General features: G+C 48.6%; 1 protein-coding gene across 2 annotated transcripts in view; it reads right to left on the reverse strand.

Annotated features, from left to right (window-relative positions):
- The window catches only part of PLCG2 (phospholipase C gamma 2), a 142,749-nt gene that overhangs the window by 24,536 nt on the left and 104,677 nt on the right, over positions 1-13,536 (reverse strand). For both annotated transcript variants that reach the window (XM_031457998.2, XM_064488934.1), the window contains 6 exons: positions 12,192-12,349; positions 8,837-8,939; positions 7,275-7,484; positions 2,578-2,723; positions 1,553-1,667; positions 472-639 (listed from right to left, as the gene is read on the reverse strand). In XM_031457998.2, coding sequence (XP_031313858.1) covers positions 472-639; positions 1,553-1,667; positions 2,578-2,723; positions 7,275-7,484; positions 8,837-8,939; positions 12,192-12,349 — 900 coding nt within the window. The remainder of the gene's footprint in view (positions 1-471; positions 640-1,552; positions 1,668-2,577; positions 2,724-7,274; positions 7,485-8,836; positions 8,940-12,191; positions 12,350-13,536) is intronic.

Here is a 13,536-nt window from a genome sequence, read left to right on the forward strand (position 1 = left end):
GAGCTTGAAGCAGTTTTGAATCAAGGCAGAAGTCAACCAGCCATCCCACTTTCACAGGGGAGGAGGGTGAGGTTCTGACAGCCTGAGTGACTGGTCCGGTCCACTGTCCCCTAGTCACCCTGAAGACTGCAGCTCCGGGTCACCCCTTCCCCCTAGAGCACCTTGCCAGCCCCTAGCCCTGCTGCACAAAGACAAACAGCTTCTCACCTTTCAAAACAAAATCCAGCTACAGGGCCAGGTGGACCATCAACTATGAATGCAATTTTGGATGCAGACGCCCGACTGTGACCAGCCTAGCATCTCATCCCGCCACCTTCCCAGGCCCCTGCGCCAGCTCACAGAAACTCCCGGGAGATGAGCTGTCCAAGAAAAAAAAGCCAAGAAAGATGCTTTTTCATTCTTTCTAAAGCCAGCAGCACAGACCAGAAACAATGCTAGCCCATACTGGATGTGATCATTACAACGTCTTACCTGATTTGATTCCTTTAATGGGGTAAGTGGCGTGGGCCAGGAAGTTGGGATCACTGAACATGTCTTCCTCGTAAACCACAAAGCGCAGAAATGCGAGGTTCGGGTCATAGATTTCAAACGTCACCTTCTCCTGGGTTGCAGCCCAAACAGGGCTTAGGCCGTTGTCATCTGGAAGGAGATCCAAGTTCATTTAGAGGCCCCACTTGTCCTGCCTGCACTTGGTTAAACCGTCTCTACTTCCGTCGGCTTTGAATCTCCTTAGCAACCGTGTAAATACACATCTATATCAAGATCTAAGAAATAATTTTTGTCCAGTCGTGTTACGGGCCTGGCTCTCAGGAAGCAGAGGGGAGGAGACCCCCTCCCCTTCATGGGTCTCCCATCTCTGCTGGCGAGGAGGTTGAAAGGAGGGGCGGTGGACTGCAGAGCAGGAACCGGTTGGTTTGAAAGAGAAGAGAGAAGTAATGGGAACCACACCCCTCCTCTGATGAGGGAGGAGGGCGAGGCTCTCCACAGAGGTAACAGATTCTGAAGCTGTTGGGGGAACCAGCCTCAGAGAGCAAGGTAAACTTTCTCCCTCCACCAAGGCCAGTTTCACTGGTCAGCAGGTGAGGTGTTCATTGGGCTGCCTTTTACCAGGGCCAGGGACCCCAGGCCTTAAAAGGCCCACAATTCATGGTTTCTTCCTGGCTTCAAGTGGCAGAACAAGCATTTCTCTGGGCCTCCCTGCCCATTGTGGGATAAGATCACCTGGGTTAGACTGCAGGCTTTCAGTCAGGTCAGCCATGTCCTCGCTGTGTCTCTACTGCATAGCCTTGGACTCACAGATAAGCAGGTGGGGGCAGCTGCACAGAGGGACCACTCCAGTGTCACGGTGCAGGGAGCGGGAGCCTTGCCCAGGCCTCCCAATGGGTTACAGGCAGAGAGACACAGTGGTGGGTCCCAGTGCAACTCTCTAATCACTTTGTTTCCCCTCCCTGACCTGCCGAGACACACAAGTGTGTGACAGAGTCCCCAACGACTAACGCCCCCAACACGTGATTCATCGCATCTGAAGTTTTAGTGAAACAAGGCAACTTACTCACAACCGTTGTTTTGAACTTGTTGTTGTCATATTCGGCTCCGCAGATTTCCACCTCCACAAAGGGACATGCAATACTTCGTCCAGGTTTGGGGAGATGGCGAGCCCCGAGAACCTAGGACACCAAAGACAAGTGTTGGAATCCTCCTGGCTCCATCCGGGGCAGAGCTAATGAGGTCGGCAGGGATGGTCCAGCACGGAGCTCCATTTGGGTTCTCATTTCTTCCTTGGAGAAGTGACACCTCCCCCACCACAGTGGACACCCCCACAGCTTCCCTTCCGTGGATGAGGAATTGGGGGCGGGTAGTCGGGGAGGTTTCCAACAGCTATTGAAGATAAGCCAGGGTCAGACCCCCCCAGGCCATCACACTCTACAGGAAGATCTCACCTGAGCACAGAAACGCATCCCCTCAGGCCTGGGTGGGCACTACAGAGACGGGTTTCATTCACTCAATTTCCCAGCTCCTCCCAGGAAGGAAGGGGGAAGAATGTGGAATTCTGTTGGTTGCTGGCCTTTTTTTTTTTTTTTTAAAGACATTTGGTTACATATGCTTCAGTTTTTCCTCCTTAATCTTAAGAGAAATGCAACTCATTTCTCCACCTTGCCTAGTTTCCAAAACAGGAAAAAACAAAATCAAAGGGACAACATTCTTTGAAAGTTGGATGGATTTTAAAAAGCTTTCACCACCTAAAACTGGCCATTGTAGGGATGAACGCTCTCCTCCATAGAGACCAAATGGCCATTTCCCATGGGGTTTATTTCCCTCTTTTTCTGGCCAGAGGCTGACCTCACAGAGACCCTGTTGAACCCAGCAAGAGATGGCTTCATTCCTCACCCCTGCGGACAAAAGGGGAGGTGACCAAGACAGAAATGGGAAGACGCCCCTCGCTTCCCTCTTCCCCTGAAATGGCCCTGCGATGCACTGTCCTTAAGATCCTGAACACTGTGTTGGTTCGAACAAGGGGACACGGATCCCTAGGCTGGGCTGTCCCACCAGTGAGGGAGGAAGGGGAGCTGGCCTCACCTTGACCGTCAGCGTCATCAGGATCTTCCTCTGGGACTCGGGTGGCATGGGGTCATACTTCTCTGTCCTCATGCTCTCGGGCTGCAGGACGTAGCCCGTCCGCCCATTGAGGGAAAACAGGGCATGATTCAACTGCATGTACTTATCTGGGAAGGAAAGGAAACTGCCGCTGGAAGTCAGGCATGAAACGGGACCGCATGGTGCTGGCTGGGGAGTGATTGATACCTTTTTCCAAAAATAATTTGTTAAAACAGGTATCTGACCTGAAAATACCACTTCAAAGAAATCCATTAAAAACCCATGTTACTGGAAGAAAAGGAAGAACTAAAAAAAAAAAAAAAAAAAAAGACTGGCAACACCTCTCCAGATATGACAAGAAACCCAGAACATACTCAAAGCTAATAATTTCCACATAGAACAAAATTTCCATAAAAGTTGATAGGCTGTAGAAAGAGAAATCATTTTAATTCAAATGAGAGGTAAATAGGGGCATAAATTTAACCTATTAAGAGATCTGATAAATGAGTGCCCATCTGATAAATGAGACCCCATTAGAAAAACTAGGTAATAAGAATGAACAATAAGAATGAAGGCAGGGATTCTCAGGCACAGGGAGGAACCTGGCTAAAGGCAGGGGTCCCTGAAGAGACCTGATGTATTCAGGGAAGGGTGAGGACTTCAGGAAGGAGTGGCTGGAGACAGGAAAACTCGAGTTGAGCCAGAGAAGGGTTTCCAGCAGTGGGGGTGGCACGTCACGTCTTTGCTTTGATTTGGTATCTCTGGTGGCGCCTGGAGAGCTGGTTTGACAGAAGGAAACTGCAGTATCCCCAGGGGGAGCAAGGTCAGGAAGGGGGCCCAAAATGTGACGGAGGCGGTCATATTTAAGGAGCAGGGAAGGCCTCCTTAAAATGACATAGAAGAGCACAAGGAGGCCACTGTAGTACAGGAAGAGTGCCTCGCCTGCCTCGCCTGCAACCTACCACTGAGCTGTTCCCTCTCTCTAGCTACCTTAGTTTCCCCACACTCACCTTTATCTCCCCAGCTCAGGGAGTCAGCTGGGTTCTTAGTTCCTCAACCTGTGTTGTAGCCTGGAAACTAGCTGTTCCAGCTGGGGAAGTTACATCTGATCTCTATCACTACATCTCAGCTGGAAGGAGAAATCAAATTCCTTCCTCCCTCCCTCCCTCCCTGTCAGAATGGCCATCTTTCAAAAGCCCACAAATAATAAATGCTGTGGAGAAAAGAGTGGGAATGTATTTTGGTGCATCCGTTATGGAAAACAGTATGGAGATTCCTCAAAAGACTAAAAATAGACTTACCATATGATCCAGCAATCCCATTCCTGGGCATATATCCAGAGGGAACCTTAATTCAGAAAGACACACGCACCCCAATGTTCATAGCAGCACTATTTACAGTAGCCAAGACATGGAAACAGCCTAAATGTCCATTGACAGATGACTGGATAAAGACGTTGTAGTGTATTTGTATAATGGACTATTACTCAGCCATAAAGAAAAAAATAAAATGATGCCATCTACAGCAACATGGATGGACCTGGAGAATGCCATTCTAAGTGAAGTAAGCCAGAAAGAAACAAAAATACCATATGATATCACACATATGTGGAACCAAAAAGAAAAAAGAAAATTATTTACAAAACAGAAACAGACTCACAGCCATAGAAAAAAACTTACGGTTACCAGAGGTGGGGAAGAGGGTGGGAAGGGATAAATTGGAAGCTTGAGATTTACACATACTAATATATATATAATAGATGGACAATAAGTTTATACTGTACAGCACAGGGAACTGTATTATATCTTGTAGTAACTTATGGTGAAAAAGAATATGAAAAGTATATGCATGTTCATGTATGGCTGAAGCATTGTGCTGAACACCAGAAACTGACACATTGTAAACTGTCTATACTTCAATAAGTATATATATACACAAAAAATACAATATATATATATATACAAAAAATATATTTACAAAAACATACCAAATGTTAACAGTGGTTGTCCCTAGGTTGTGATTTTCACTTCCATTTCTTTTATACTATGTATTATCCATGCATCATAATTTATAATTAAGAAACAGTAAGTGAATTTTATTTTTATTGAGTTTTTTTTTCCACCCAAGTAAAAGAATTTTTTTCTTCACCTTCCTTTCCTCTCCGGGATTGAACCCAGGGCCTCCTGAATGCTGGGCTGGCACTCTACCACTGAGCTATTCCCTCTCTCTAGCTACCTTGAGTTCCCCACACTCCCCTTTATCTCCCCAACTCAGTGAGTAGCTGGGTTCCTGGTTCCTCAGCCTGTGCTGTAGTCTGGAAACACTCTCAAAGCAGACAGGTGGGGTAATCCCAGAGCTTGCTTTGTTGTTTCTCATCTGTCCAGGATCACTGTCCCTCACTGTGTGGTGTCCCGTGTCTCAAGAACCATTCTTTCATACATTAGTCTACCAATGCTTATGAAATTTCCGTAAAGGTCTGAATGTACTTAGGAGGCTGATTTCCCCAACACTTCTCTGGACTTCTTGATAGGCTCTGATTCACTCTTAGGAAAAGGGTTGCAACTCATTCATCCGTTTTGCTTAATCACAATGATCAAAGGTGGAAGAAAGTTTGGTGAGTGCATAATTCAGGCCACATTTTGCCTTGCAGTAATGCCACATAGAGTGGAACAACCACACGTTCGGTTGTGAGGTTGTAAGTCAGCTCGTGGACGCTGAGGTATGACTGACTGTAAAGCACTACTTCACCTCTTCCCCCTTGACTATAAGGGTTATCACTAGTCATAAAGTTAATTCAGGTCTTTAGGAAAAAACGCGTCATTTCAATGATGTCCTTCACACAGATCACTTTCCAGTGTAACTAAGATGTGGCTCAAGGAAATCTATTCATTTGGAATTGTGGCTCCCACTCTGAGACTAATTCATTGCACTGAGTAATGTAGAGGAATGATAAACATCAGGCCCTGCAGACACTAGTCGTTCTTGCTAAAGTCAAATCATGTTTTTGTCTGCATGTTTACTACTTCGGCAGAACTCTGATCCTACTTAAATGGGGCATATAATAATAGTAATACATCCATGAGAAGTGAAACTGTTCCAGCATTAACTCATGACCTGCTTTTCAGAACGCTCCAGATTTGTTCCAGTGTACCTTCCTGCAATCTGCTCCACCAAAACCAGTCTACCTTGCAGACACACCCTGTACTTTCCCGTCTATATTTAAAGGCTCCCCAATGGCCTTTAATATTTTGTCTTTACATCTGGCAAAGATACAACATTTAGACTATAAGCAGATTTTTGATCAGCAAGAACAGACACAGGAGACAATAGAGTAAGAGCCACAAGGTACTGAGGAAAGAACTAACAATGCAGGTTTCTGTGACCTAAACTATCATTCAAGAGTGAGGAGAAAGAAATTCTGGGAAAATTGTAATGGAAGATAACTTCTAAAATCTCTTGTAATCACTCCATGAAAACAAAGTGACTAGAATAACAAAACCAAAATCCACAAATAAGATCTACCAAAAAAAAAAAAAAATATATATATATATATATATATACACACACACACACACACACATACACACATACCTACACACTAGGTGATATCTTGACAAATATGAGTGGGCCAAACCACCAAATCTACATGCCCTGCTCAACATCAACAAATATTTGAGGAGATGAGATATCAGATGAGCTTGAGAAAAGGGAAACCAAAAAGAGGCAACAGGCACTCAAGAGAACAGCTCAAACTAGGAAAGGTTTTGCATGTTCTAATTATGAGGTCAGGGAGCTGGGAAACAAGGCAAGGTAAGATCTGAAAGGGATGAAATTGAAGTTCCCTTTTAGGACAAAAATGCCACAATGAGAAGAAACTAGTCCAGAGAATCTGACTTGAGCAAGAGATGGGTAATAGGGAGCAGAAGGAGGAAGGGAGAAGAGGGGAGAGAAAGCCTGTGCAAGAGAGCTCACGTGAGAGCCAGCAAGACCATGCAGTGAAAACAGCACAGACCAGGAATTCTCAGACTAGGAGACCATATTTTGGAAGACTTCATGACAATAACCTAAGAGGGACTGCTAGAGGCAGGAAGCTAAAAAAAGTTATTTAAATTCAATGACCCCCTAAAAGTTCAGGAAAATTAATTTAGCTTAAGAATGATCAACAGAAAATGACTAGTTGAATCTCATAGAAAATTAAAGTAAGAAAAAACAGTAAGGCGCAGAATAACATTCCTCCAATGAAAGAAAAGACATGCCCATAAAATAGACGAACACCAGAAAGCCTAATTCTTCAAAGTGAGCCAAAAGAACAGGTTTGGAACTACAGAGCCCAGAGCAACATTAGGATTTAGAATAATCACGGTTGTGGTGATAACTTGGAACAAAATTAGAAACAAACAAAAGTTCATGTTAGAAATAAACAGAACAACAACAAAAAAATCCTTTAAGAAAGATGGAAACCGAAAAAGGAAATTTTAAGATTCAAAAAGAAATAAAGAGGTTTCTTTCTCTGCTTTCAGCTAGGATATAGAAAGCTGCAAAGAAAGTCTCACTCCACCTAAACAAACAAACAAAAAAACCAGTCTGGGATGTCTGGCCGCAGTGGGTCCTTCCTCCTTTCCTCCCTCCCTTCTCTCCCCACCCAATTTATTGGCCACAATCACCCCCCCCCCCTTTACCTGCGGTCTGGAAATTGAGTGCCACCATCTGGGCGCCGCACAGCCAGAGGCGGAAGGGGTCGTAATTGGAGGAGTCCACCCTCTGTCCCTTGGGGTAGACGCGGGTCAGGCCCTTTTGATTGTATTTCAAGAGATCATTAGGTTTCTGTCGGACAACACAGTCAGCCTTCGTCTCCACGAAAGAGCGGATTTCTCGGAAGTCGGGGTTTTCTGAACACACAGAAGGAATAGTCATTTATTTTGGGTCTCCCACATTTTCTTAATGCCTGGTGCATGGGCTGGATGCATGAGTCATAAAATGAAACCCACTCTTGGGCAAGACATAAGAGTGGTTATGATGGTATTGCCGTGATTGGGTCTGCTACGGGCTCTTGCCCTCCGGGGTCCCAGGTATTAAAAGGGAGCCCAGCGTTCCCACAGCCTTTTAGTCTCGGATTATCGTAATTATCTTCTTGATTAAAACCACCGACAGCCCTGTTCAAAAAAACCACATAAGTGGTACAGTTACAGAAGGGGTAGGGTGCAGGATGGCCTCAGGGGTCAGCAGGGAGGAGATCTGAGGAGTGGAAGATGCAGACAGGGGATGTGGCGTCCTCCCCAGAGGTGTTGTAGACACAAGATGGGGAAATCCAACATTCTGGTGGAGGGAGAAAGAAGCTTCACTCCTTCCCATCCAGCTGTGCTGAGACAGCCCTAAACACACCTGCCTCAACCCAATTCTGAGCTTTGACATCTTTCCCTGCACACTGAGGTACCCAGGGATCAGCTTCCCAGTGCCCACTAACTCTGGGGTTTAGTACTGTTTCTCTTGTCCTCGTCCCTGGACTTACAGATTCCTGGGGTCAGAGATAGGAGTTGCTCTAAAGTGGGAAGAAAATATGAACGGGACCATTATTAGATCAAAGAACGTGCTACTCTGGAGAATTTGGTAGAAGATCTGTTCTTGACTCCTTCTAGGGGAGGCTGTGTCGTGGCCCCCAAAGACACCCAGGTCCTGAGCTCTGGAACCTGTGACTACATTCTTTCCTTATACGGCAAAGGGATGTTGCAAGTGAGTCAATGGAAGGGCTTGAAATGGGGAGATGCTCTGGGCCCTAAATGAAACCAAAAAGTCCTTATACTGGGGAAGTAAGTGGGGGATGTGAGTACAATGTGACCACAAAGGCAGAGATCAGAGTGACGGGGCCACCAGCCAAGAAACGCCAGCAGCTTCAAGAGTCTTCTCCTCCTCTGGAGGGAGTAGGGCCCTGCTGACACCTAGATTTCAGCTCAGAGATACTGATTCTGAGCTTCTGGCCCCGGGACTGTGAGAGAACAAATACGTGTTGTTTCAGCCCCCACGTCTGTAGGGACCTGCTACAACAGCAGGAAAATGAATCCACCCTGTAAGAGGGTTTTCCTTCAGAAGAAACGAAAAGGGCCCGTTCCACCAGCATCCTCGCCGAGGACAGACTGACTCCAGGGACCACTCTCACTCTGCCCTCTGACACCACCACACTCAGACAGAACCAAGAGTCTTCCCTGAGGCTGGGAGGCAGAGGCCTGGGGGTGGGGGTGCGTACCCAGGTTGTCCTTGGTCTTGCTGGTGGGTTTGCAGTAGACGACCAGGTCCGAGAGCTCGATGGCGATGGACTGGTTCTTTTCCCAGTACTTCATGTTGTTCTCCTGGGGGGCCAGCCAGCTTCAGTCTCAGCCCTCAAGCCGCCACCAAAGAATCCCACCCTCCCAGCTCACCTGGTGGGCGATTCCTCCTCTGGGTCCCCTTTCTCCTCTTGGCACTCCTGCACACTTGGAGCTTCAACGCAGTGCCCCTCCACTCCCTTTCCTTCCTTTTACTGCCAAGATGCTCGGCTAAGCTCTCACCACCCAGGATTCTAGCTCAGCCTCTGGCCCCAGCGCTTGAGAATACGAGGGAACGAGGGCTCCTCTTTGTCACCGTCCCTCTCTCCTTCACCCTCTGCTCTCAGCCTCCTGCCCTGTCCCTGCCCCTAACACCACCACGCTGTGACAGTTCATCATATTCTAGTTCTCCAGGCCCACGACCTCTCTAGACCATCGCATCCTTGTCATCACTCGCTCTCCCCTTCAGTGTGCATAGTTCACTGCGAAGGGCTCTCCAAGGCCCAGGCCACACACCATGGACTTGGGAGCCATCCCCCCCTCGGAGGACCCACAGTCAAATCTACCTTCAAGTAAGGATGAGCTGCTCACTCCACTCCAAACCAGGCAACCCTTTCAAGCCAAATTCTGACGCATCCTCCCGTTGGCTGTTGGCCGAGAGGGGGGACCCATGAGAGAGTACCATACGTAGATGGTAACATCCACCACTTGGGGGCATCGCACGCTAAGTGCTTGATGGATATTGTCCAAGCCCACACATCCCTGTGAGGTAGAATCTACTGAAGTTACCTCCATTTTACAAAGAAATTGCAGCTCCACAGCAGGGCAGTGCCAAGACGAGATGCTTAACCAATCAGCATCCCCCATGTTACCACCTTGCTTTGTCCCTGGTCAGCCGCCAGGGACTGGGGAAGACTTCTCTGAAATGCCCAAGTTCACATCCCTGGGAGTTCACATCCCAGATCCCACTGAGCCACAACAACGACCTCCTGGCTCCTCCGCCTGCAGCCCGCACCCTCCCTCCTCTGTGGGTCCACCAGGTCCCCTTTCCTTCTGGCTCCACCCAACTCATTCCTTCTCCAGGGTGCCTTTCTGCGTAACTCCATCCAGGACTAGGAAAGAGATGCTGTTTTCCCCAAACCTTCCAGAGTGTTCGCTGCCTTATCCGGTCTCAGCTCTGCACCATCCCTTACCCGACCGCCCTGTCGGTGCTCCTCAGCACAAGTGCCAGGCCTGTGTCCCCACTGAGACACTATGGTCCCTTGGGAGCAGGACCCTGCAGGAAGCAAGTCCTCAGGTGACAAGTGCTGATGTGGTGACAGGGGCTCCACAGTGGTTACAACAGTGGGAACTGGACTCGGGTGCGGGTTTGAAAGCTGGTCCCACAGGGCAAGTCATCTAGGCTCTCTGAGCCTCAGTTTTCTCAACTGTACAATGAGGCCAATGTGAGTAATCACCTCCTAGAGCCATCATGAGAATTAAACAAGGAGCCCGGCCTGTGGCAAACAAGGAGTGGCTACAAGGATTGCCCCAGAAACACCTCCCCAGGCCAAGGACAAGAATGTCCACTCTTTAAACAAGCAAGTGAGGGCACCCGTTACCTCCTGTAAGAATGCGTTCACCCCTAAGCGCTGACAAAAACCCTGGGGCCCGAGTGCACCCTGGCAGTGACCGGCAAACAAGCGTTTTATGTGCATTCGGAGGCGAACACAGCACAAGGGCAGTTTTCAATGTGACTATAAGCCTCTGAAATCTGCCCTAGTTCATGTATGCGCACCAACTGTCACTAGCCCTTCTCACACTCCCTACATGTCCCTGGGTCCAAAGCAAGCCATAGCAGTAAGGCTCGAAGGGCTCGGGTGGGCAGGACGGGCACAGAGCAAGAGGCAGAGAAGATGTCAGCCGGACCGTCTACAGCCAGATGCTGTCAGGGAAACTGAAGCCTTGTCTGTGCTCCAACCTCAGCTGTTTGCTCCCAATCCTTATGTCAACTTGGCTTTGTCTCTTGGTGTACAGTTTTCACAATGGGCTTTTTGGGAAGAGGAAACCCTAGCAACAAGGCAGCTCACCTCTAATGACAACAGAGCTTCTTGAAATGACGGTGGGGTGGGACATGCCACCACCCCCGGGTCACAGTGTGGCCCTCTGGCCTCACAAAGCACAGGCTATGGGGCATTCATTTCTTTTCTTCAACCTCAGCAGAAAACGTCAGTTCAGGATGCAATACTAGCTGCTCCTTCAAAACTGTCTAACAGTTACTCCCCAGACCTGTAGACCTCGCCCACGAGGCCATCTCAGAATTTGACATCACAGCCAACATCCTTGGTCAGGCTTTGGAAACTCACTAACTAGGTGTTTCTTCACGACTGGCCTTTCAGCATCGACTGAAGGAAGCCGGAGGTAATGTAAAATTACGAGCCTGGAACAGGTTCTTAGAGCTTTGGTGAGGAGCTCCCGGTGGTGAGCGGAAAGCTTATCTCATGCTGGTTTCCCAGGGCAGGGTGAGTCCGCCTTCCTTGTTCCCACATGACAACCATGTGATGATTAAATACCATGGTGACCTGAGCCCTTGCCCTGAGTCTGGTACGTTCCACACATTGGCTCAGTTCATCTCACTTCATCTTGTGAGTTACATAGGCATTTGGTCCATTTGACTGACAAGAAAACTGAGGCCCAGAGAAAGGTGGTTACCTGCCCAGGGTCCAGCCCTGCCAGGATGCAAACGCCAACAGGCCTAATTCTAAACCTCCTATTCTTCCCTAGAAGTTTGCCCTTCTCAAAAGACCTTCAGCCAAACATTAATGCTCCATTTAGGACAAACCCTCAAAGCTCATTCCCATCGAGAGTGGAAGTTCCCCTACAAGAATACAGGAGCTGGTCCGGTCAGTTACAGTCTCCCCAGGGCCCTTCCCAGGCCATGGAGGTGAGCTCAGTGAATCCTGCCTGGAAGAATCCAGGCTACTTTGAACCATATTTAGAAACAAGAAAACATTCAAAGTGAGGAAGGCAACATTTTCCCATTAAGATACACGGAGCCAGACAGACCCCTACCACGAGTGTCACTGCCCACACACTGAGCCTTCCGAGGTTCAAACTAGACCCAGCTCCCCAGGCAGATCACTAATCTCTTCCTCTCCATGGTGCACCTGTTGTCCAAACCCACCTCATCTCCCCCCTGAACTCTATGTGGCCGCTGGGCCTGCTTCTCCTGCGGCCCAGACCCACCCCAGCCTCCTCAGAGCGCCAGAATGCTAAGAAGTCCAGGCCCACCTGAGCCCAGGTGAGCAAAAGGCTTACCTTGGTGTCTATCTTCCAGGTGATCTCCCGGATGCTCTGAAACCACTCAAACAGCTCCTCCACGCTGTCCGTGGCAAACTCCACTGGAGGATCACCCTGCTTCTTGGGGTCCAAGGTGAACACAAAAGACTTCTGGTTTCTCCCCTGTGAGGCTTTTACTTTGGGAAAGGATAACAAAAGTCCTGGTTAGCCTGTTAGAAGGCTGTGAAGACCAGACTTCCACTGCCCCAGGCCACTTCTCTTAATGAACCCAACCGCCACTGCTATAACCAAGGGCAGCGTGGTCTGGGACATTTACCTCTGATCAGGCAGTGGTCCACAGCTTAACCCCACTACCTGTGAGTGTGACCTTATTTGGAAGCCGGCTCTGGGCACATATACTTCAGGATTGCAGGATGAGATCATCTGTGCATTTAGAGTGGACCCTAAATCTAAGAACCAGTGTCCTTATCAGAGAGAGGAGAGGATAATCTGAGGCAGGAACACAGGCGAGTCAGCCAGTGAAGATGAGGCAGAGATTGGAGTGATCAGCCTAAGCCAAGGGTCAGCAGCAGCCCCGAGAAGCTAGGCCTGGAACAGATTCTCTGTGCAGAGAAAGTATTTTCTAGGTAAGAAAATAAAGGCTATGAGAGGAGAAATAATCTGGCAAATAATAGGGTTAGCTGAGCTCTCTGGGCTCTTATATGCCAGGCACCACTCTAAGCAGATTATACACATTGTATTTTAGTTAATCCTAATCACAGCTTTTAGGGGATGCAAGTCCTGTTATGCCCATTTTACAGGACAGGAAATGGAGACTTGTGGAAGCAGAAGAACCCACGGAAGGTCACAAAGGTAGCAGCGGCACAGCTGAGGCTCAAATCAGACCTGACACCAAGCTCCCTCTTCAGAACCCTGAGCCACGTGTGTGCTTTGCAGATTCGGTGCAGGATGATACCAAGAGCAACAGAAGTGAGGGCACTGGCCCCGAGTACACCAGACCCCGCCTGTTAACTCTCAGAGGGACCTCAGGCAGGTCACCATGGGGCTGGGTGTTCTCATCTGTTAACTGCAACCAAGGATCCCTCTCCCACCTGCCAAGGCAAACGGACTGATGGACTGCAGGGCGGGTGGAAACCTCCTTCGGACACGTGGGCTGCTCGTGTCTGACAAAAGCAGCTCAGGCTACTTGTCCAGAAAGTCTCCCTTCAATGCCTTTAAGCCTTTCATCTGGAAGCTTCTATACGCCCATTTAAAAGGCCCAAGAAGCCCCATGCAAATCAATACCCACCCCCGCCACCGCCACCGCCACTACTGTTGAGGCTGTGCATGCCCTCCTTTCCCCAGGTCCCGAGGGGAGGCCAGG

This window comes from Camelus dromedarius, chromosome 9, assembly GCF_036321535.1.
Source record: "Camelus dromedarius isolate mCamDro1 chromosome 9, mCamDro1.pat, whole genome shotgun sequence".
Taxonomy (NCBI): domain Eukaryota; kingdom Metazoa; phylum Chordata; class Mammalia; order Artiodactyla; family Camelidae; genus Camelus; species Camelus dromedarius.